This window comes from Lactuca sativa, chromosome 9 (genome assembly GCF_002870075.4).
Source record: "Lactuca sativa cultivar Salinas chromosome 9, Lsat_Salinas_v11, whole genome shotgun sequence".
NCBI lineage: Eukaryota > Viridiplantae > Streptophyta > Magnoliopsida > Asterales > Asteraceae > Lactuca > Lactuca sativa.
The window spans coordinates 26,749,565-26,776,049 of NC_056631.2; the positions used below are offsets into that span (position 1 = coordinate 26,749,565).

Genomic DNA, 26,485 nt, shown 5'->3' on the forward strand with positions numbered 1-26,485 from the left:
TGAACCAAATCGGTTAAAAAACCATAACCGGTTGAGTGTAATTCTATGAACCGATAAACGACACGATAGTACAAAACCTGTCCCGGTCCGGTGTCGTTCTAGATATGGGTTCCAATCCGATTACCAATCCAAATGTTCACCCCTAATAAGATTAGTAGTCTTGTTCGTTATCATCCTTGGTATGATAATGGAGGTATTATAACCCAAATTTCGTCTTTGATTACATAGATATTATAAGAATTACGAATAAATATTTTTATGATAAAGCATGAAAAAATCATTGACTTTTTTCATTTATTATTACTATATATTTATAATTACTATATGGTAGAAAAGAAATATTCAAAACAACTAGGAGAAACATGTAAATCCCCGTATTAAGCATGGAAAAATCATGACTTTTTTCATTTATAATTACTACTCTATGGTAAAAAATAAATATTCAAAACAACTACGAGAAACGTGTAAATCCCTATATTTGTATGGCCCATTCTAAAAATAAATGCATTATTTTCTATTTGTTAATATCATTTTAATTTTGTTAAGTTAATTGCAATACTTTATGTACTAGATTTTAATTTTGTTAAGTTAATTGCATTACTGTATGTTGTTTCAAAAATATCTATGTATAAATTATAACAATTAACAAATGTCAAAAAAGTTATCTACATCGCATTTATGTTAAGAATAATCTCTAGATACCATTTGATCGTGATTACTATAAGTTCGATAATTATAATAAGATCAATGAAATAACCATTTTATGAAAGTTGACGATCGTAGGTAATTTTATATTAATCATCAAAAAAAAAATCTTATATCAACTCTTTATGTTGTTTTTTATATTTTATTACTAGTATTTGATTATAAGTATAATTAAGCTCATAACATCAATTATTTTATACTGATTATCATGACTGGAAATTAGTCTTGGAAACAAGTTTTTATATTTTCAACTTTCAAGTGTTTGAATATAATTATGGAATAAAATGTTAAAGAAATAATTGGCTCCTTATTTAAATCACCGATAACAGATAGTATTATAGAGTGTAGGGGCCCATAGCATGTGGGCGGGCCTTGACAATAGTAAATAACTCAGAGGCAGAGCAACCCATATTTAAAATTCGAATATTTAATCTTCTATCATTAAAACATCTTTATATTTAAATATTGAGATAGTATTATACTAAAACACATATTTATTAAGATTTCAAAAAAGTCATTATACTATATCAAGGTCAAAGAAGTCGATCAAACTTGTAAGTTGCAATTTGGTTTCATTCATACTAAATAACTAAATAGGGGCATATATGGCAATCGTGGTTTGCCAGTTTTGTAAAACAAGTCATGATATTCTTCTTCTTCTTCTTTTTTTTTTCTTTTTTTTTTTTTTTCATAAAAGCCGTTTTTGGCTTAAAATATTACAAATCCAAAAAATCGATTTTGTGAACATTTTCCGTCATGTATACTTATTGCAAAAACGCAAATTACATTTAAATGATGAATTTTAAAAGTTTTGTTTTTATTTTATTATTTATTATTTATTATTTTTTAGCATTAGTAAATTGAGGTTTTGAGATGCTGAGGTCTAATATTATTTGGTTTTAAGACGAAGGGTGTGCATCTCACCATGGGAAAAAATTGTTCTTTTTTGCATAAATTCAATTTTAAAAATACAAAACAACCAAATAATTTTATTCACATTTCATCCGATGTCTACATTTTCTCTTATAAGTTTTAACACCTTCTTCTTCTCACAATACATATCCAAACTTCAACACCCCAACATCAAACATCAAACATCAAACGAAAATCATTTTGCAACTTCAATGGCCCCAAAATCTAGTAACTATTTACGTGTTAAACAACTAATCACCAACTTTCTATCAATACTATCTGAATCTCTTCCCATCATCGCGACTTGGTTTTATAAACCTACTCAATTCACCCTCTTAAATTCAAGGTATTCATCCTCAAATGCAATATTCCCAAACCCCACCCCCATATACATTTATTCCCACCCGAATCGATGCCAAAACACAACTCGAACCATCACAACCGGGTAAGATCTCTAAAAAGGTCGACAAACAAACTTGGAGTTCAAAGGATGAAACGAGGAAGCTACATTGTGTTGTGTATGAGTCAACATTTTTTAGGATAAGTGTCAATCAAGTATCTTCAAATTTCAGTGACTTGAAACAAAATAGTGACAAGTTCGACAAAAATATTTGTATCAATGACAATATCAAGTTGAAAGTTGTGGGAAGACGTTTATCCACCACCAAGGTTGGGGTATTCTAAGAAATTGACCAAATTTGATTTGGGCTCTACCAATGTCGAATGAAATATGTGGGTCTAAAAGATCAAAGGCATATGAGTCTAATGATTACACAAACATCAAACACATATTATCAAATTGACCTTAACAACAAAAACAAGTCTAAACCGGAAGCACTTCAACGCCCAATTGGAAGCGATAAAATGAGATACATCTTCTTTGAAAAAAAAAATTATAACTTTCAACATTGAGAAAATGCACAAAAACCTGGTTATACAAAAGTAAAAGGTGGTAGTTAAAAAACAAAATACTGATTTATATATCCCTAAAATGAAGACAGATAATTTCGAGAGCAACGACCCTCTAGTGGAACTAGCTATGAAAAACTCGGTTGAGGATAAACATTTATATATATTTTTTTATTTTTATTATGTAATTTTTATTTTTATAAATTATTGAAATGTTTTTATTTTTAATTAATCTTATCTTTATATTTCTATTTATTTAATAAATATCATTTCTATTTAAAAAATAATAAAGTAAGTGTGATGTTAAGTTATGACAACACCCCTATAAACCGGTGGAAATGAGATAATGATGTGACGTCGTGACAACATATAAATTTATATATATTTTTATTTTTATTATGTAATTTTAATTTTTATAAATTATTGAAATGTTTTTATTTTTAATTAATCTTATATTTATATTTCTATTTATTTAATAAATATCATTTCTATTTAAAAAATAATAAAATAAGTGTGATGTTAAGTTGTGACAACACCCCTATAAACCGGTGGAAATGAGATAATGATGTGACATCGTGACAACATATTGGTGCAGAGTGACGGAGTGATGCTTATAACTCATAGCCTATTAATGAAATTGAACTTGTTGTATGAATGGGTGTTCCTAGCCAATTTGTAAATTTGATTCTATTTTAACCTTGTTGTTTATAGTCCATAATATTTTGTTTTTTATTTGATATGTTTGATGATAATTTTGAACATTATACTTAATAATATTTATGTTTTTAATTGTTTACCTAACATTGACCTCATGCTAGAAAATGATAGTGAGGAAGATGGTAACCATAACCTTGCATTTGTCGTGGATATTAAGCTTGATGATAGTAAACAATACACTTATCTAGATTCTTGGAAAGGCATTGGATCAATAACTAAGAATGTAAATAATGATCCCCTTTGCATGGAATACGTGAAAATAAAATCTTGACTAATTCGTAAGTACGCTATCTATCCAACTATAAAACCACCTAGATGCATGGATAACAAACACAAGAAATGAAAGGTCGCACGTCACGTTGAATGAGGAGATTCATATGATATCAGATGGATTATAGTTGAACATCATAATCTTATGGGTAAATAATATATGGTGAGCTCAACTCGATTGAAACTACATCTTTCATCATCAACATTCTAGATGTGTGGAATAACTCGATGCTATGAATGTTCCAACATTGTTGATGTACCCCGATCCCTTTACAACTTTGAGATACTCCTCCCACGATCCAATCTATTGTCAAACAATTCACTTAATTTCCTTCGGATCAACCCCTCCTCCACCCTTCCTCTTTACATGCCCATACAATGTCTCTACAACCTTGGTTTGCCTTATGACAACCAATACCCGAGTGGGCATTGTTATACCTCGACATGTTCCTAATCTTTCGCTCATACAAAATAATAACCTTTAGGTTCATTTTTATGAGTAAGGAGGCAAAAGGCTTCAAAACTACCTCTAACAAATTTAAATGGCTATCATCTATGGAAGATGAAATGAACGCTTTACATATAAACTGATGGGTTTTAGCCAAAAGAACATCCAATGTGCTCATGCAAACCCTAATGCTTGGATCTAGGTTTCTCTATTGTACATGCAATGTATCCAAGACTTACAATCTTAGATCTAACATATTATAAACTGAAATTAGGGTTTAGAGAATTACCTTTGATTGTTATACAACAATAACAATCACAAATCCTCCTTGTAATGGCTTTAGAAAGCTTAGAGTCACAATTGTCACTCCTCTAATGGCTCACAAACACCAAGAGCAAGAGGACGAAGAATAAGGAGAGAGGAGGCTGCCCAAAACATCCAGAAACCCTAGTGGAACTCTTAGCCACTTTTTGGGGATTAAGGGTACTATATATACATGTAGGCTATTAGGGTTTTCAACTAGGAAACCGTAATCTGACTGCTTAAGCCATAAGCAGCCCATGGACTCTTTTAGAATATCCCTTGGACGATGTCTAATGGGTTTCCCCATAGAATTCGTCCAACCTATTATCCCAAGGTAATCCATAGCCCAAATGCAATTATCTTATAATTACAGTTCCAGTCCCTTAAGTTTAATTAATCTCTTTTAGCCACAAAATTAATTATCAATTAATTCTTGACTAATATTAAACAATATGATTTCTCCTTTAATATATTATTCTCATAATATATTAATAAATCATAATTAATCTTCTCTCTCCATAATTCATCCTATCAATTTGCTTTGGTGAAGGCAACCCAAAAGGACCATGCACCATCGGGTCAAGTACATACCAAAATAGTTATGGACTTAGACACTAATCCAACAGTCTCCCACTTGGATACGTCTAATAACTATTCTGCGTATGACTTTAGATCCTGATCTATAATCGTAGCTTTCAAAAGTCGCTGTCAACTCTGATCTTATCAGATACGCGTCCTTTAGATAAGGGATCATATATTCCTCCATTCTAGATATCGTATAAACTGAGACATGGATTTAAATCATTCTCTCTGTCTATGTGTTGTTTCTCGATTTTCGATTTATGACGACTGACAACAGACCATAATTGAACACATCAAATTAGTCCCGGCTTAGCCAAGCACTTAGTGTCATCTGAAATCATCGAGGGGCCCACATATATCGATTTCATCCTACTTTGGATAAAAGGAACGGATAAACTTTGATTCAATGCTTGTTTGCACTCACTCACCGAATCACACACAATAATATGTTTTATAACACCAAGTTACTGGTGCGTTTACATATTATCAATGTGTAACCGACTCGCAAGATACAACTCACACATCTCGGTTTCAAGAATATAAGATATTATCGTCTCACCAATCACTCGTGATAAAATCCATGAAGTGATCCATGTGAGTGTGGGTTTAATCCAATGCTCAAACTCATATTCATAAGCACTCATGAACGTTGCAGCAAACATTTGCTTATGTCTAATACACTTTAGACAATCCACACACCAATTCACGACAATCTTCATTCATACCTACTTCCAACATATGAACGACTGTGGTCCGTTCGAATAATTTGATTGTTCTGAACCAATTTAATTATTTAGGAAGTCAAAACATGCAAAGTGAAACACAAGAATAATACTAATCCCATATGGCCCCAAACTCTGGGTATAAATAAAACATTTTATTTAATCACCATATTGATTACTCATTATTTGTTGTTTTGAGTAATCAACTTCTTACTTGAATTATTACTACACTTGTCCCATGCTCTCAGCATGCACATAATGTTTACCTACGGTCCTTACTTTGTGAAATAGATCAAATGAACACATTTCCAATCATACTCATTTCACAACTCCCAATCCTTGTCATAAGTATAAGAATATCAAATTCTTGTTACTTATGCTAGATTCTAACATTTTATGCAATGATTCTTTCGTAAAGTCATAGCTCAAAATCATCAAGACTTAGCTAATCTCTATCAGAAACAATTCTATAGATATGATGTCTCTCACTCAAAGTACATTCCTTTGAACATCCTTCTTGCATAATAGTTTCTAATCTAGATATAGATTCTCAATATCCAACTCCCAATATGGAAACATTTCCATATTTGCCATATGACAATTCATTCTTAATAGAATCTTATCTATTCATAATAATGTCGATATGGTCCATCCAATACCATACTTCCAACTACTCACAAGCGACCAATCCTCAGCGAGCTTTGGATTATCCTTTGGTAGTTGTTTAATTATCTTAGTCAAAACCGATTCTTGTCCTTTTTCCCTCTTAATGTGATAGACATTTGGAAAATTTTAGAATGGTCAAATATTATAGCATTTGCAATTGATCCTTTACCCAAAGCGTATGGGACACGATGCATAATGTCTTACATAAAGATCTGATACTTTATCAATCTTTTGCCATAATATGTTATGTGTCACGTTCTCACAATTCGAATTATGAAGAGGGATGCCATAATCATAATCGAAATTTTGAGAACACACTATGTATCCTTGACTAAATTTATTAACATTCCACAACCTAAGCCTTTAGATTGGTAATGAAGCATAATATTCTCTCCCTTAATTATAGCAAAACAATTTTTCAACCCTTACGACTTTGCAAAGTATAACTCTTGTTTTCTATAATTAATATTGCTAACTTGCAATACTTGCCTTAATAATCATATAAGCACAACATTTATGTTCCCACTATCATGATGATTATTATCATATAAGCATAACACTTATGCTCCCACTAGCTTTGACATGTATTTAGAAACCAGCTTAACTTCCAGAAAAACAATACCTATTGAATTTCTATATTTCTAATACCTTATACACCTTTGTCTTAGATAACTCATATGTGTGTCTAAACAATTTAGACTAATTGCCAAATCTCACAAATCGAATCATGGAAAGGGATACCGTAACCATAATCGAATTCGAGAACACAATTTTCACAATCAATATCTTCTTAAAATCTCTCTTAGTGAAAGCATTTCCTCACAATCATTTTCATGAAGGAGAGAATCTTACGACACTTAGATTTTAATGGTGTATGTGTTCCTATCCATGCGAATTTGTCAAAACCAAAGTTTGCGACAAGCCCAAACTCATATGGACCGGGCCTTCTCAATCTTGATTTCTTGCCTTATGGTAACACGATTGCCCACCATTTCTTCCAAGTAGTTAAGCAGCTCACCCTTTCCTATCAATGTACTTTTCATTGATCAAAGTGCTTGCCTTTTATGCATTCAAATGAGAACTCATAGAACTCACATGCATAATTAACTCAATTGGAACCACACAGAAACAAGATAGTGTCAACACGACAGGTTGTAAACCTCAACTCGTGTGCTAGTGATGATCGATAAGGTTTATTCTTGATTAGTTCTTGAAACTATTCGAGACCATTAAGACTCCCACTGACTCCTTGACATATAAGATTCTCTTGTCAATAAACATTTCTCAAAAAACAAATATTCAAGAGTTAGTGTAGCTTTTATCAAGACAAAACACTTCACAAAATTGGTCCTAGTTGGTCTTTGTCTTATCCAAGACATCACAACTTTCCACATTTGATGAATGTTATAAACCTTCATAAGACTTGTCACTCAATGTCACAATCTTAACTCTAAGACTTGGTTTTGGAACGAAGTATGATTGACTTCTTGATTTAACCATTTCTTCATTTCTTGATTCCTCTTCTCAGACATACAATTGCACTAAGACTCACTTAGAGGATCAATTGAGATATGGTTCTTAATCATTAAGACCTATCATAAAACATAATAAAAGGTACTCTCCCTTCTTCTTAGAATAGAGAAACTTTTATTTTTCTGCCTACTTGATTCTTCTTTATTCGTTCTGCTATTTATTGAAACTCTTTCAATCAACTGAGAATTACACTTAATCTCATAAGTATAATCATATTTACTTAACCTTAGTAAATCCTGACGAATATCTTTGTTACTCTTGTGGTGGACTTGATCAACACACAACCTTGTGTACTCGATCTCCTAGTCCTTCACTTGACACTTTGTCAACAAATTAGTCTAATTTCCAAATATGAAATGTCTCATTCATCATGCAACCGAGTTGTATGATTCAAAATTTCTGTCCAATTGAAACTTGGGCGATGAGAAACTTTCCCTATTTGGTAAATTCTTGACATTTCCACAAATAACATAATTAAGAAACAAATCCATTATTGGTAATAATAGAAACATTCAAACATTAATTTTTCATACACGCCATTGCAAGGATAAATATAAAATCAAAATCTATTTTATTGCGGAAAAATTTGTCCTTACAATTCAATTCATTGAAAAACTATGTTAATACATATTTCTTAGCAATCTATTCTAACTCTAAGTAGTAGCTCAAGAATCCAATCTTCAAGCAATGCGATCGAAATCCATTTCCTTTCTTCGATCCTACAAAACATCAATTGCAATCTTATCACATCATGTATCAAGAATCTAGAATAGGAACTTAAAAGAGTTAGTTAATGGATTTTACCTAAAGTAGAGCCATACGTTTTGACTATCCCATCTCTTAGATCTCTTAGGTAAATAGGGCAGCTTCGTCTCTAATGTCCCTTCTCTTGGCAATAAAAGCAAATTGACTCTTTTGGAACAGCGCATGGAACTACTTCAAACTTTTCCTTTCTCTTATGATCAAACCCTTCGATCATGGCATGCCTTTCGTTGCCTCTATTCACAGAGGTCTGGAAGGCAAATCCACCAATCAACTTTGCTTTTTCCAGTGCGCCAAATCATTGCTGATTCAACAGCAATAAGCATATAGGTGAGATCAATGAGGGTTACGTCGTGGTTCATCATATAGTACTCTCTTACGAACTCACTATATGAGTCAGGAAGTGACTGAAGAACCCAGTCAACAGCCAGCACCTCACAGACAACAGATCTCAACATTCTTAACCTGTCAATGTGTGACTTCATCTCTAGGATGTATGCACACACTAACTTTCCTTCTTCATGTTTACTTGCCAAAAGGGCTTGTATGAGTTTGAACTTTTCAATCTTTTGAACTTGTGGGTTAGGGAGAATAATAGGAGGATGTGGAGGAAGTGAAGCATGATCTCGTGTTCCTCGATCGAATCGTGGAATATCATCTTCATGTGAAAAGCTTGTTCCACAGGATTTGGGAAGACCATAGTTGTCATACTTTGACATCTACAAAACGAGAGAAAAATTAAATTCAAGTTAGTTGATTGATTGAGTCCTTAATAAATCACTCAAATGAGATATTAAGGCTAGGACCCAACACAATACTCTACAACCTAGAAAAGGGATGCCGTAATCTAGTTGCAGAATATTTGAAGGTAAGTGAATGATGATTCACTAATTTCCACCATGAAAAACGAAAAAGAAATTTAAGTTTTAAATCTATTGAAAATTCCTAGATCTTTTGAGATTCATTGAACATTTCAATGGCATGTTTAAATCTCGATATACCCCTCTAGTTTGTGACTGGGATACCGAGGATCACAAAGCGGGTGTGAATAACCATGCAGACTTACATGGTGCCCCCACATGTTACAGTCACCTATTCGATGTGTCGGTTAACCACACACGTTCCACCAAACTATGACAAACATTGAGTCACCCTTTGTTACCTTTTCTTAGAACCATTTAGTGTGCCGGTTAACCACACATGCTCCACTAACGTCTTCGCAAGGGCACAATGTGTAATTTCATGGAATTGCATCAATATTTTCAGAGCGAAAACTACCGCTGCCAACTCCAAATCATGAGTCGGGTAATTCTTTTCATGCTCTTTCAGCTGTCGAGACGCATATGCTATCACCTTTTCTCTTTGGGTCAAAACACAACCCAATCCAACACCAGACGCATCGCTATAAACAGCGAAGTCTTCAACTCCATCGGGTAGAGAAAGTATTGGTGCCTCTCATAGCTTCTTCTTTAACTTCTCGAACGCTTCTTTATGCTTATCACTCCAAGCATAAGTAGCTCGTTTGTGGGTCAAAGTTGTTAATGGAGTAGCAATCGAAGAAAAACCTTGGATAAACCTGCGGTAATATCCGGCTAATCCCAAAAAGCTTCGAATCTCCGTGGGACTTTTCGGTTGTTCCCACTTCGTCATAGCTTCGATCTTCGCTGGATCAACCATTATCCCTTCTTGGTTGACCACGTGACCCAAGAATTGGACCTCACGAATCCAAAAATCACATTTGGAGAACTTCGCATAAAGCTTCTCCTTCTTCAAAACTTCTAACACTTCTCGCAAGTGTCTACCATGCTCCTCCTGGCTTTTCGAGTAGATCAGAATGTCGTCTATGAACACTATCACGGATTTATCAAGGAAAGGATTACAAACCCTATTCATCAAATCCATGAACGCTGCGGGAGCATTGGTTAGTCCAAACGACATAACCAAGAACTCGTAGTGTCCATATCTAGTTCTGAATGCAGTCTTCTCGATATCTTGCTCTTTTACTTTCAGCTGATGATATCCTGACCTAAGATCGATCTTCGAGAAATAGCTCGAACCTTGCAATTGATCAAACAGGTCATCAATCCTCGGCAACGTATATCTATTCTTTATTGTTGCCTTGTTCAGCTCTCTGTAATCGATGCACATTCTCATACTTCCATCTTTCTTCTTTACAAATAACACCGGAGCTCCCCAGGGCGATGAACTAGGTCTAATGAAACCTTTGTCCAATAACTCCTGAAATTGCATCATCAGCTCCTTCATCTCCGTCGGTGCTAATCGATAAGGTGCTTTTGCTATTGGCGTGGTTCCTGGTAACAAGTCTATTCTGAACTCCACTTGTCTATCAGGTGGTAATCCAGGAAGATCCTCGGGGAACACTTCCGGATAATCACACACCACTGGAATGCTCTGCATCACCTTCTTTTCTTTCTTAGCATCAACCACGAATGCTAAATATGATGTACATCCCTTGGTCAAACACTTTCTGGCTTTCATTAGAGAAATGATTCCAGAATTCACTCTGCGTTTGTCCCCATACACCATAAACGAATCTTTTCCAGGCGGGTTTACTTTAAATATCTTCTTCTTGCACAAAATTTCGGCATCATTAGCGCTAAGCCAATCCATTCCCAACACGATGTCGAAACCATTAAGATCGATGGGCAATAATTCCTCGTGAAACTTATTCCCATTAAGGTCGATCAAGACGTTTTTCATACGATGGCTAACAGGTACAAACTTGCCACTAGCTACTTCGACTAATAAAGCATTATCTAGTCTATCAATAGGCAAAGCTAGCTTTCTACCAAACTCATGCGAAATAAAGGAGTAGTTGGCTCCAGAATCAAACAATATATGAGCAGGTAATTCGTTTACGAGAAAGGTACCTGAAGCGACATCAGCTTCATCCTTCGCAGCTTCCAGTGTCATCTGGAATGCTCTCGCCTTTGGCTTTGGTGGAATGTTGGGCTTCGCTGCCTCCTTCTTCTTCGGACAGTCCTTCAAAATATGCCCCTCTTCATTACACCCAAAACACATCCTTTTGTTGTTCGGACATTCATTGGCAAAATGTCCAACCTTTCCACACTTGTAGCAGGTCACATCCTCGCTACATTTCCCAAAGTGCTTTTTCTTACACTTGTCACACCACTTTGCCTCGCCTCCTTTTCCTCCAAACTTTTTCGAATCAGATTTCGAAAATTTGCTCTTCTTACTGGAACCAGATGTTCCCTCAAACTTTCTTTTCTCACCAACCTCAAACTTGACGGTGGTTCTCCCCTTGATCATGTTCTCCACAGACTTGGCAGCCCAGATAGCTGCCTCTAGAGTAAGTGCCTGACGTACTGGCACCTCGTACTCCCATGGAAGTCCCTTCGCATACCGATCCACCTTTGTCAGCTCGTCTGGAACGATACGCAAGGCAAACTCCATCTTATCGGTGAAGTTATTGGTGTATTCATCAACTGACATGCTACCCTTCGTCAATGTCAAAAACTTATTCTCCAACTCCAACAGATTTTGAGCCGAGCAGAACTTGCGCTTGAACTGCACCAAGAACTCTGCCCATGACAATTGTAGTGGCTCATTAGGGCTTAAGGTCTTCCCTAGAGTGTTCCACCAACGAACGGCTCCACCTCGGAATTGACGCACGGCATAGATAGTTTGCAACTTACCTCTGCAGCCACACGTCATGAAGGCTAGCTCCATTTCGGAGATCCAATCCATAACCCCAATCGGATCCTCCTTTCCATTGAAGGTCGATGGTTTACAGGTCAAAAAGTCCTTGTACTTGCATCCCATTCCATCGTTCCTTCCATCGCGGTTATCTTGCCTAACTATCGGTGGGTTGGCTGGACCAACAGACCCACTGAAGTTTCCACCTTCCGAGTGCCCTTCATTTAATTCAGGCTCTTCCACACGAATCGACAGTTCTTCACGATTTTGTTGAAGCAACCGTCTAGTTTCATCCATCTGACGATCCAACATCGTCTGAATCATCAATTGCACACCAGCCATGGTTATTGGCTCAGGTGCTGCTGCTACGACAGGTATTGGCTCAATCACTGGTGGTTGATTCCTGTTTTCGTCAGCATTTCCAACTCCACTTCTTGTTCTCACCATTTTGATCTACACACCGAATAAGGTGAAATTAGATCCTCAATCATGATAGATATTCAAATCATCCTTATCACTCCGAAACGTTTACATGCTAGTTCTAATATCGTAGACGTACGCTTAGAATCCTACACACATAAGGTTTCTAGATCCGGTCGGCAACAGACCATAGATCCGAACAAATAATATCAAATATGGCAACATATAACATTTAGCACATAAAGAATTTTAGGCAACTTTCCTAAAATAAACTAGTGCTCGTGTATAAATCACAACAGACACACATCTCAAAACTTCACTTAGCATTCTAAGTTTAAGTCTAGAAATCCTACAAATTCCTAGTTCGCTTAAACTAATGCTCTGATACCAAATGTGACATCCCCAAAATCTCGGCCAGAAAAGACCGATTTTCATTTATGCTTTTAAATATTTTCAGAGTAAATCCTTTTGATTTGAAAGAGTTGTGGAATTTGTTCCCAAAAACAAAACATGATAAAACATTGTTTACCGAAGCATTTCATAAAAGAAATGTATTTTTCATTATAATCAAAACTCGGGGTGTCATGTTCCGATACAGACCAATAAGCATAAACGAATACATTACAAGTCATATAACAAATATAAACATATGCAGACTTGTAAACAAAACAACTTGATGGTTCATCCATCTCATGCCCTTCCGCCACTACCTGTAATACAATTTAAACTGAGTGGGTCAGGCTTGGGAGCCTGGTGAGCATATAGGGTTTTCAACCCACAATAAATATCATATTTAATTTTCACCAATCAACAATAGCCCAATTACCCATTCCCGTTATTCTCACTTTAATGTCCCTAAAACAACTAATATAAGGGACCTAGTCTAAGAATATTTCATCGGGGCGACAACACATGCTTCGGGGGTACCTCAGCAATATAAGTCAAATAAGGCAACCATGAGGGGGATGGAGTACAGCGAATGAACACCCAAGTTCATTAACACCTACAGGTGGCGAACCTGCTAATGTTTCCACAAGACTGTCTAGAATAGCCAGTGGTCGTCATCTAAACTCCGCTAGATGACTTAATCAAACAACAACGAGGCCTCTCATCTGTTTATTACACACCAACTATCTACCCATGTTCTACCCAACATATTAGTAGATAAAAATATACATTTGTATACATAGTTTAAAAACCTGTATAACATGCTTTAATCGACACATATATCACATAACAGATGAGGCACACACACATAACACATATCTCATAGAGAAATAATCAGATCTATAAGATACAAGAGAGTGAATACACATTCACACATAACACAACCAAATATATACACATAGCACGTATTTTATATAAAATACTTCATATTATTGTATTTGAAGAAAATAACTACACACTCACTTGATCAGAAGATGATCGGACAGCACTACGACTTGCAAAAGTAGTAATCCTCAGCAGATCTGGAAGATCTCTTCAAAAATCGAACTTCTCGCGGGCAGAGCTTCGGCTCGGGAACCGCACTTCTCGGGATCTCGGGACTTGCCTCGGGGCTAGAGTATGATACCGGGGCTTCGGGGTATTTCTGGCACGTAAAACGATGCAAAAGACTAGAGAGAAGAGAAGAAATGAACAAAACTCTCGGCTGCCTTCGGATCCCTTTTATAGAGGCTGGAGCCTCGGAGTACGCGGGGCGTACTGCAGTACGCAGCGCGTACTGCTTCCGAAATCGTCACTGCATGCATCATCCGAAGTGACGACACTATGCTGAGTACGCGGTAGCATACCCTCGTACGCGGGGCGTACTCCGGATCACACCGGTGACTCGTCTTCGGATAAGGCTTCCGATTTTTGATTTAAATTTAATTACAAAATGATTAATAACTTCGGAAATTCATAACTTCTTCATACGAACTCCGTTTTCGACGTTCTTTATATCCACGGAAAGGTGAGACCACGCTCTACGACTTTCGTTTAGACTCTGTCGGCTAATTTTGACTTTATTTTTTATTAATTATTTTTAATAGGTCGGGACAGAAACTTTCGTTATAAATTCATAACTTCTTCGTTTGACGTCCGTTCTCGCCTAACTTTTTATCGTTTCGATACCAACAATGAGATATTCGATTCTCATTTAGATTGCTTCGGCTAACAACCGCTCGATCTCAAATCGAGTAAAACATGCTGTATACCGCTAAGCCGGAACTTCGATAAATCATAACTTCCTCATACGAAGTCAGATTTGGGCGTTTTATATATATTCGGAAACCTCGTTTCAATTACTACAACATTAACCAAAGATATTAAGTTTATTTTACACTTAAATTTTGACGCTTGTTTTTATTCTTAATTAATCTAACCACATAATTAAGCAATTAAGCACAAAACACATAATACTCAAATAATAAAATCTCATTATTTCAAAACGGGTTACAAAGGCTAACCTAGACTATTACATTGCTAAAAGTGGCAAGCCCGGAAACACAGGCGTTACATCTTGCAAGATAAGTTACCCAATTAATACAAATAATCAATCTTTAATCATATAAGGAAGTTATTATCTAAATAATTGGTAATTATCTTGTGTTTTGGCAAGGATAATCTTTTAGAAACATTAAAAATCGTATTTTATAAGTTTAAAATGAATATGGTAATTATCCTTAAGCAAAACAGCAATAAAATCCGAAATTCCCTCTGTCTGACGCTTCGACTCGCCGAGTCACACATTGGAACTCGCCGAGTAGGGCAGACTCGCCGAGTCCATGTAGTGACTCGCCGAGTCAGTTCAAACAGAAGGCAAGAATTTGATTTTCAGTTAATAATTCAACATAGCATCACATACAACAGAAACCAATCAAGGCTCTGATACCACTGATGGGTTTTAGCCAAAAGAACATCCTATGTGCTCATGCAAACCCTAATGCTTGGATCTAGGTTTCTCTATTGTACATGCAATGTATCCACGACCAGAAAAGACCGATTCGTTTATGCTTTGTTTTATAAAATCAGACTAATCATTTGATTAAAAGAGTTGCGGAATTTGTTCCCAAAACAAAATATGATAAAATTTATCAAAATATTTCTCAAAGAGAATGTATTTTCATTAAATAACAAAATATTGGGATGTCATGTTCCGATACATACCAAAAGCATAAACAGTACAATACAGACCTTACAACATTTATTTATAACTACTGATCTATAATCCAAAATTTCTCGTCAAGTCCACCAACTTATACTCTTGTGTCATTACCTGTAATGCAAAGAAAACTGAGTGGGTCAGACTTGAGAGCGTGGTGAGCATATAGGGTTTTCAACCTACAATATTATATCTTATATATATATATATATATATATATATATATATATATATATATATATATATATATATATATATATATTCAATCATCAAACGATCATTCCAATTACCCATCCCCATTATCTTCCTTACTCTTAAGGGTCTACCGTAAGAGTCATGTATTCGTTCATTCCATATTAGGCACTAAGACAATAGCTGCCAGGATTCTTTATTCGGCACTAAGACAATAGCTGCCAAGGTTCTTTCGTAAAGCACTAATTCCATAGCTGCTATGGTTCATTCATCAGGTACTAAATCCATAGCTTTCAGTGTAGGTACTCAGTCCATAGCTACCAACTTTCGTCTATACAGTACTAAATCCATAGCTACCAAAGTTCATCTATACGGTACTAAATCCAAGCTACCGAGGTTTATCTTTCGTCTCATCCTCAAACTCATCCTTCATCACACACCAACTATTTCGTCTACCCATGTTCTACCCAACATATTTGTAGATATAACATACATATATAATTGAACTCATTTAAAACCTATATAAAACATCCATTCCACACCCATCTCAAATAATCAACAATATATAAACACATTGCACGTATTTCATAGCCAATACTTCATACTTATGTGTTAGAAGAAAGTAACTATACACTCACCTGATCAGAAGATGATCGGACAGCACTACGGCTTGTAGAAGTAGTATTCTTCAGTAGATCTGGAAGATCTTCACAAAAAAATTGGCTTCTCGCGGGCAGAGCTTCAGCTCAGGAATTGCACTTCTCGGGATCTTCGGGGCTTCAGGACTTGCTTCGGGGCTCGGGAATGATACTGGGGCTTCAGGATATTTCTTGCACGTAAAACGATGCAAAACGAGAAAGAAAGAAGAAAAAATGAGCAAAGAAATAAGGCAGCCTCGCATTCTATTTATAGGGTGCTGAATCTGGGATTAAGCTGGGCGTAAATCTAGGTACGTTAGGCGTACTCAGTACGCTGGGCGTACTAGGCCTTACATTGGGCGTGCGCGACGTCATTGCATGCGTATGTACTCAAGTGACGTCATTGCATGCAGATTCTGATAATTGAGTTGATTTCTGAAAGTTCTGCTAAAAATTCGACTACTGAAAACCCGGAGGGTGCTGAAATTTTTTTCTTTGTTGATAATTATTATTATGATAAAAGTTTGGAGGCTGATTAGAATTTTAATGTTGCTGGTATCCATCGAAAGCTTTCATTGGAGCAATATCCTCTTGTAGTAGCGAACACATATTAGTAGGATGTTCGATTTTCAAAAAGGTTCCATATTGTTTCTTCGCAACTCCTTTTTCCTTAGTCAACACCAACACCACTTTTGTCATTTCAAAAATTTGGGCTTCAAGGTGATGTGAGCTAACTTCTTTGACACCCTTCGGAAGATCAGTGTACCACTCGACTTCATTACTGGAATGTTTTGACTCAATAGCTAGCTTTTTTATCAACTCCTAGATTTTTGTTAGTGTCATGTCCCCTATGGATCCACCACCTAAAGCATTTATTAGACGCCTCTTCATGGGTGTCAAATCTTCGCAGACACAATTGTATAACTTATAATCACTTATCCCATGTTGCGGGCACCTGACAAGTAGCTTTTTGAAGCGCTCCCAGTACGTGTGCAAAGCTTTTCTTCTTCCTTGTTTAATACCAAGGATCTCTTTGTGAAGGCCCGAAACTCGTGTTATTGGAAAATATTTTTCTAGGAATAATATCGCAAGTTCAGTCCATGTGGTTGTCGACTCGGTTGGAAGCTCATACAATCATTCTCTTGCTGAGTCTTGAAGTGAAAACGGGAATGCCCTTAGACTTATTTGATCTTCTGTAACAGTGTGCAACTTCATTCCTGAACAAACCACATCAAATCCCTTGAGGAATTTATGTGGGTTTTAGTTTTTGAGACCTCGAAATGTGGGGAGAAGATGGATTAAATCGGACTTCAATTTGAAGGTCCGAGATTCCAGAAAAGTGATACAAAGAGGCTCTTGTGTAACTTCTTGTGTTGCCCATTCTCTAAGAGTGTTCTCTTGATCATCTTCTAAGTCACTCATGACTGCTTTTTTAGATCCGGTTTTAGAAGAATCTATGGGTTCAGATTTTTGAGAGGATGGTGGGGAATATTTTTTAAACGGACTATTAGAAGATGAGGGTACTTTCAGGAAGGACGAGACAGTAATTTGTGGTTCGTTCCACAAGCGACTGCCTTGTGGTGTGCTGATTTCTGGGGCTAGAGAAGATGATGAAACAAAGAACATAGCTGATTGTTTTTGTTTTGTTGCTTCTTTCTTCAATTTTCTTGAAATTTTCTCAATTTCTAGATTAAACTCTGGTGGTGTACCTGTACGTAAAGATCTTGTCATACAAACTATTAGCAGTAATGTATCCCCATCAACGACACCAATTTGTTAAACCGTTGTCGCGCATGATTTCAACAAATAAAATTTCACTGCTCGAATGCACTAAAGGATAACACAGGGAAGCAGGGTCAAATCCTCTAGGACACAACCTAATGGTCAATGTCTCTTTGCGTAAGGCACATACTAGTCATTTAACAAAAACTAATAAATAGGGGGACTTTTTGAATGTTAACTAAAACTAAAATAGTAGTGAAAATAACTAAATGAAATTCAATAATAAAGACGAATTCAGTTCTGTTACGACTTTCCTAATCATGCAATCAATCCATATCCGAATGTGGTTATTCAAAATGTGTTCCATTAAATCTAGTACTGAGAAAAACTTACAAGCTCTAGTAAATTCTCTTTTACGTAATTAGGTAACCAAAACAAGCTCCTCAATTAACTCTAACTTTTTACTGTTCTAATTAAACAAGCTCTTAATTAAATTCAGAAAAGCCGCATTAAGATCTATGTAAAATTCCCAGCAATATCCAGTACTTCTCACAAGCTCGGAAGCGTAAATATATGAAATTTCAGTTTATAATAAAGTCAAATCCAAACATAGAACTGACTTATTGCTTGTCACTTATTACCAGATTATCAAAACAGTTATGGATTTCAACAATTGATTAATTGAAATGATTAAACCATACCTAGATGATCAGACTAACAAAAATCAAAATTAAACATTCATTAAGCACAAAACTGAAATTACTAAATAGAAACACATAATAAAAATCATATTTGATAACTGATCACATAAAAAGTACCAGTCTATGCAGAACTGAAAATTAGGTTTTAGCCAGATGATGCACCATCGGGTTTGTCTTCCATTGATTACTTTAGATGCGTTCGCTCGAGTACTCCAAATGACCTGGGAAATACAAACAAACTCGTAAGCCGATTGATCGGGAGGATATACTGTACCAATACTCCGATGATAAAGTCAGTGAAAACTCTGATTAACAGTGATCGAGTTGATTGAGAATGTATAAAGGGTCATTCTCGTACCTGTTGAGGGCGAATTAGATCATCTAATTATAGCGGAGGTTGAGAGGGATGTCGACCTCTTCCTATTCCGATGTTTCTTACCATATTGTCGCATTTATGACCGTATGCCTAAGGGTGCATACTATTGTACTTGTAATTCGTTATCCATCTGTTCTTTGTTAGCCTAAGAACCCATCAATCACACATCCTTGTACAAGTTGTATATTTAGAGCTCCTATGTGTAATGTTTTTGTTGTGACATTACGTCGTACTTTGATCATACCTTGAGACATATCAAGTTAGGTATATATACCTAGTTCGGTATATATATCTGGCTCATTTTGGTTCGATATATGGGAAGGGTATACATATCTATTTGACTATGTTATACCCTATTAAGTCCCTGCAGTTTGTATTTTCATTTGCTCGTGGAAATGACAATTCAAACTTTAATAAGATCGATGCAATACCCGTTGTACTTAGATAGGAACAAACCTCCTTAATTAAATTTTGACGTGACGTCCTGATAGTTTTTAGCCTTCATGATTACCCCTATAACTGTCTTTTCAGTTTTTTTTGGAAACGGCTAACGATTTTATAAATGTGACCCACCTAGCAAGGAGCTAGATGAGCCTAGGAAAAATACAAACATATTACAGGAAATAGAAAGGAAACAATAAGTAAAGAGATACACCACACTATAGAAGAGAGAAAGGAGATACGATCCAATCACACCACCTAATACTCCCCATTGATCCCCTGTGTTTTAACCAATAGAAAACCAGTGTTTGAATGTCATCAATGATCTGGTTTGGACTCCTTTTCTCATGATTGAAAATCCTAGCATTCCGGGCCTTCCAAAGACTCCAGATCATCCCGTAACATATCATTGTAAGTATTTTCCTTTTCATTGAACATTGACTCCAGTTTGCTGCAAAAAGTAGGAGTTTCTCCGTGCTATCAATATCTCCCGGATTAGTACCACACCAATTCATGATCCAATTGCACACTGTAACTGCTAGCTCACACTGAGTGAAAATATGGTCTGCTGTTTCAACACAATTCATACAATGGCCACAGTTTGTTGATGATGTTTGAACCCCTCTAACCTCCAAAGCATGCGCTGATGGAATTCTACCCCATTTGGCCCTCCAGACAAAACACCTTACTTTGAGTGGAACTTCTTTCATCCATTCGACTTTAGGACCAGGTAAGATAGGGGTAAATTCGTCCAGTTTATTCCGGAAAGCCTCCGCCGTGTACAACCCATTTACTCCGATTGTGTAGCTCCACGTATCCGGTGTATTTGATATACGCGCCTGCCCCAACGACGCTTCGAGATGGCTCAGGTTTCGGTTCAAATCTGGTGCCATGGGGTCCGACTTCCAATCCCATGCGAAGCCATCGTCTGATATACGATCACTGACTCGACAACTTTTCCTGCAATCAATGTTAAATAATTCCGGAAACCTTGATTTTAAAGTTTTGTTTCCCCACCAAACATCCAACCAAAACAGTGTATCTTGTCCATTCCCAATCTCCTTTTTGAAAATGATGTTATATTCCAATCCCACTTTCTGAATTTCGTTCGAGGCCCCTGCTATATTATTGCACACTCCACATATATTCCTCTTTGAAATTTGGTCGGCTGCCTGCTTCTTAAGATTATGTATCCCATTGATAACCTGACACCACAAGGCAGATTTGTCCACTCTTAGTCTCCACCACCACTTGACCATAAGTGCAATATTTAGATTACGAAGCGATCCCACCCCAAGTCCACCTTTCTCCAATGAAGTAGTGACTCTCTCCCACGATACCCAATGAATTTTAGAACTATTTCCAAGCCCCCCCCATAGGAAACGCCTTCTGATCTTTCCAGTGATTCTATCACCCCCACTGGAGCCTTGAACAGAGATAGATAGTATGTTGGAAGATTACCCAGGACTGCTTTTAGTAATGTCAACCTGCCACCAAAAGATAGCGTTTTTGCTTTCCAAATTGAAAGCTTTGCATTGAAACGATCAATTATAGGTTTCCAATTCTTTTTTAAGTTCATATTGGCACCTACCGGAACCCCTAAGTATTGAAAAGGGAGTTGCCCTACCTCACATCCGAGTATGTTTGCACACCGATTCTTTTCTCCTGGCGATGTGCCAACACCAAACATTCGCGATTTGGTGAAGTTGACCTTGAGACCGGATAACGCGTGAAAGCATTTGAGTATTCTGGCAAGATTTGTGATGTTAGTTCTGGACCATTCGCCAATGAAGAGAGCATCATCGGCGTAGAAAAGGTGAGAGATTCTAGGTCCGCCATTGGGTGTTTGTATACCGGAAAAGAGACCTTGCTCGCGTGCTGACTTGAGTGCCACATTTAATCCCTCCATGGCTATGATAAAGAGAAAAGGGGAGAGTGGATCTCCTTGACGGACGCCCTTTGTGAAGCTGAACTCTTTTGTAGGGGATCCATTAACAATGACAGAAGCTCGCGAAGATGCTAGACATCCTTGCATCCATGCCCTCCTTTTGGTTCCAAATCCCATCTGGGAAAGCACCGTATCCAAGTAATCCCAATTTACCGAATCAAACGCCTTGTCAAAATCTACCTTGAAGAGGAGGACCTTTTTCTTGACCTTTTTGGCCCACGAAAGAATTTCATTTATTATTAGGGGGCCATCAAGGATGTTCCGGCCCTCGATATAAGTAGACTGCACATCCCCAACGACATCACCAATGACCAATTTTAGCCTCCGTGCTAGTAGTTTAGCAACAATCTTGTACATACAACCTATTAGACTTATAGGCCGATAGTCACTGAGTTGTGTGGGATCTTTAATCTTGGGGATCAGGGTGATGTGGGAAGATGTACAACCATTTGCAAATTTCCCGAATTTCTCAAAATTCTTGACATAAGCCATGATATCTAGTTCCATGACATCCCAGTACGTCTTAATAAATTTAAAGGTGAAGCCATTGGGGCCCGGGGCACGTTCACTTCCACAAGCCCCAACAGCCTCCTTAACTTCCTCGCAAGTAAAGGGGGCCTCGATGATATTCTCCTTGTCTGGTGACAGTGAGCAAAACCCTTTCTTTAAGAGACACACAGTATCCAAGAACCGTTTTTTCTTCCCCATAAGTGTCCCTTGCTAATGGATTTCTTACAAATATTATCTTCCTACTCGCTTGTTTCTTCCCTCATTTATTCGTGAAAAAATCCTCGTCGATTCCTTGCCATTTTTAAATTTTCTTGGCCATGGTTGGCACTGGTATTTCTCATATTAGGACTGTAAGGTCTAAGCTTTCTGTTAAAAGCATGTCAATTATTGTGAGGAAATACGACATCGATGCAAAATTTCATCCCCGTCCTCCTGAGCCTGGTGATGTGATCACCAATGCCCCCAAAGATTTTGTTGGGATGTGTCGAGTGTTCCTCAAATCTGGTTTACGATTACCTGCCTTCAATTTCTTAGAGACAATCCTTGACTATTACGGTCTACATATCACCCAAATCACTCCAAATGGGTTTCTCAAAATCCTATGTTTCATGCTATTATGTATTACCCTAGATATTGTACCCTCCATCACCATTTTTCAACATTTTTACCTTCCTATGTCTAATGGTGATTGGGTGTCGTTTTCTCTCTGTCATGGTCTTGTGGAGCTTTGTGACAATCTTTCTACTTCCATTAAGTACTGGAAATAGGAGTTCTTCTTTGTTCATGTTTCTGCCTTTTTTGGACCTATGACGTTTGGAGCAACTGTTGATCTTGTTCCAGATTTATCCCCTGGTGAGCATGCCATCCCTGAGCGATCGGACGAAAACTTTGTGAAGTGGAGTGATCCTGAAGAGTTCATGTTCGATATGGAAGGTATAAATCCGCATTGGAACATATTGGGGAAAAATCCTGTTGAGTTTTCAGGAGAACGAGAGATAACATTGTTGGATCGATTGCTAAGGAAATGGTTATGTAGTTCTACCGTGGTGACAGAAGAAATTGGTATACCATATTCTCCTTCGAAGTCCGAATCTTGCATGGATTCTACTGTGAATCCATCTCAATCAAAAGTTATTATGCTCGTGATACCAACGTCTAGTTCTAAAGTGACTAAAATGGAATGAGATTCTAGGAAACCGCCTTTCGTTTCCACTAGGACTGTTCTTTAAGACTTTGCTACAAAGAAAAGGATTGTGTATTCTAAAGTTGATAAGTTGATCTCCCTGTCACCTCCAAAGCACAAATGAACTTATCGTGAGGCAAAAAGCCATAAGTTGACTAGCCTTGCTGAACGATCAGTTCCCGATCTTGTGATTCCTGAACAATCTTTGGAAACCCTTACTTCATCCACCTTTCACAAACGTACCATTGTCTCTGATTCATAAATGCAACTTGTTAAGAAGGCTCTTCTGGGAGATACTAATGATGCTCTTGAATCCAAATTTGCTTCTGATTTGAATCTTGAGGAGCCATTCCCTGTGTCGATCCTTGAACCTCTTCTTCTTTGTCTGAATCCTCCATTTGATTTGTGTGGATGGGGACCCGATCCCACTCTTTTTCTTTGTAGAGTTGCTTTTCTTTCTATAACCTTATCATGTTATTCATGGTCCTAAAGGGTTTTAATGCTTTGAACTCCTATAGCTCCCATTCTTCCACCATTTTATTTTGTTGGCTCGTCCTTTCTTATTTGGCTACACCCCCTGTTGTCGCATCTTGGTTCCTTATCACAGTAGTAACATGTGTCATTTCTCTAGGACCTTCAAGGTTCTGCATTCTCATGACGGGACTTACGTTAGTCGCCAGTGTGTTTACGTCGGCCATTTGTAGTAGAGTCCCACGGATGGCGCCACTTGATACACCACCAGACATGTCTTCCATTGGTTACTTTAGATGTTATTTCGCGAGTACTATAGTTAACCTGGGAAATACAAACAAACTTGTAAGCAGATTGACCGGGACGATATCTCGGACCAACGCTCTGATGATAAAGTCAATGAAAACTCTGATTAACAATGATCGAGTTGATTAAGAATGTATGAAGGGTCGTTCTCATACCTGGTGAGGGTGAATTAGATCATCGATTTATAGTAGAGGTTGAGAAGGATGTCGACCTCTTCATATCTCGGTGATGCTTACCAGCTTGTCACATTTATGACCGTATGGGCGAGGGTACATACTATTGTACTTGTAATTCGTTAGCCAATTGTTCTTTGCTGGCCCAAGAACACATCAATCATAAATCCTTATACAGACTGTATATTAAGAGTTCTTATGTGTAATGATACCGTTGTGACGTCGTATCGTACTTCGATCATACATCAAGACATATCAAGTTTGGTATATATGTCTGGCTCGGTATATATATATCTGGCTCAGTATATATATCTGGTTCGGTATATATCTTGGCTCAGTATATATACATGGTTCGACATATGGGAAGGGTATACATATTTATTAGGCTATGCTATACCCTATTACCAGACATGGCTAAAATATGATCTTAACTAATGAAAAGAGAAACTAAATTACTAATCTTACTAAATTAAACATAGGAGATGATCCACAACCTTCAAATCTTCAGAAAGTGATAAAAAGTAGCAAAAATCGCCTTTGGGAAATGATCCACAACCTTCAGATCTTCAGAAAGTGATGAAAAGTAGCAACAATCACCTTCAAGAGAGTTTTTTCGTCGTCTGGGAACGTCCCGTATCGTCTGAGAGGATAACTGATATATATATATATATATATATATATATATATATATATATATATATATATATATATATATATATATATATATATATATAGCATACTTGGCGGCAAATAAGAATTCTAGCAAGAAGCACGACCTGTGTTTGGTGATACATAGCCCGTATTTGGTCTTTTTTTTAGCGTTTGGCTCCTGATATGCTCCGATTATCCTCCAAAGACTATCAAATTACCGCTCCACTTCAAATTACCTGAAATAGACATCAAAATATGAGCAGTATGAGAATTCTTACGAAATACATTAGCTGGATATTATTTAAATTAATGCACATGAAAAAGCATGAAATGTGATGAAAAATGATAATAAAAACTAATATAAAATATGCATAAAATGGCATCTATCAGTATAACAACCTTTGCGAGACACTCCCACATTCGAATATATTTGTAAGATGGTTTTATACCTAACCATAACTCATATGGTGTTTTATCCGTTTTCTTTTGGGTTACCTTACTCAAAAGTAATTAGTTGATAACACAACTTCACCCCCACATTGATTGTGACAACCCATAACTTAATATCATCACATTCATCATTTCTTTTAAGGTATGGTTTTTCCTTTCCGTGATGTCATTTAGTTTTGACGAATAAGGTGCAATAAGCCCAGGTCTTATACCATACTTTTCTTCAAATGGTGATCCACATTCACCACCACAATCACTTCTTAGTACTTCAACATTTTTATTGAGTTGATTTTCCACTTCATTTTGATACACTTTCAACATGTCTATCGTTACATCTTTATTTTTAAGTAAAGTGACATAACATAGTTTAATGAAATCGTTAATAAAAGTGATAAATTACTTATTTCCATTTTTAGATGGATTTGACTTCATATCACACACATTTGTCTGAATCAACTTGTTTTTCAGTTTTTACAGTTGTTTTCTACAAAATCAAGTAGTTTTCTAAATTCTAAAGGTGTTTTACATAAATTTAAAGTTGTTTTCTACTAAACAAAGTTGTTTATAACAAAATTAATTTGTTTTTAATAGAAGCATAGTTTTTTTTGTCCATAAACTAAGTTATTGTTCCATAAACAAGCAAGGAAAAACTAAAAAAAATGATCTTTTTCCTTTTTGTTTTCCTGTTAAAACCGAACAAAAAAATGCAAGTAAAATTGTTTCCGATTTCTAGTTCGTTTTGTATAAACGAATTTGTTGAGATGGTAGAAATAATATTATGGAAATGTATAAAAACAAATAAGAAAATAGAAAAGGTTGAGACATGCGTTTAACATATTGTCCTTAAAACAAATTTGTCTACTACCGAGTGTTTGTTTCCCCTGATACGACAGCTTGAATTGGTTTTTCTAGATCCACCGAACCTTCAATAGGTCTAGAATATACCTTCAA

General features: G+C 36.5%; 1 protein-coding gene across 1 annotated transcript; it reads right to left on the bottom strand.

Moving 5' to 3' along the window:
* Positions 1–20,060: 20,060 nt before the first annotated feature.
* LOC111902187 (uncharacterized) lies at positions 20,061–21,101 on the bottom strand. The gene has a single exon (XM_023898044.1). The coding sequence runs from the start codon at positions 21,099–21,101 to the stop codon at positions 20,061–20,063; it is 1,041 nt and encodes a 346-aa protein (XP_023753812.1).
* Between the last annotated feature and the right edge of the window lie 5,384 nt (positions 21,102–26,485).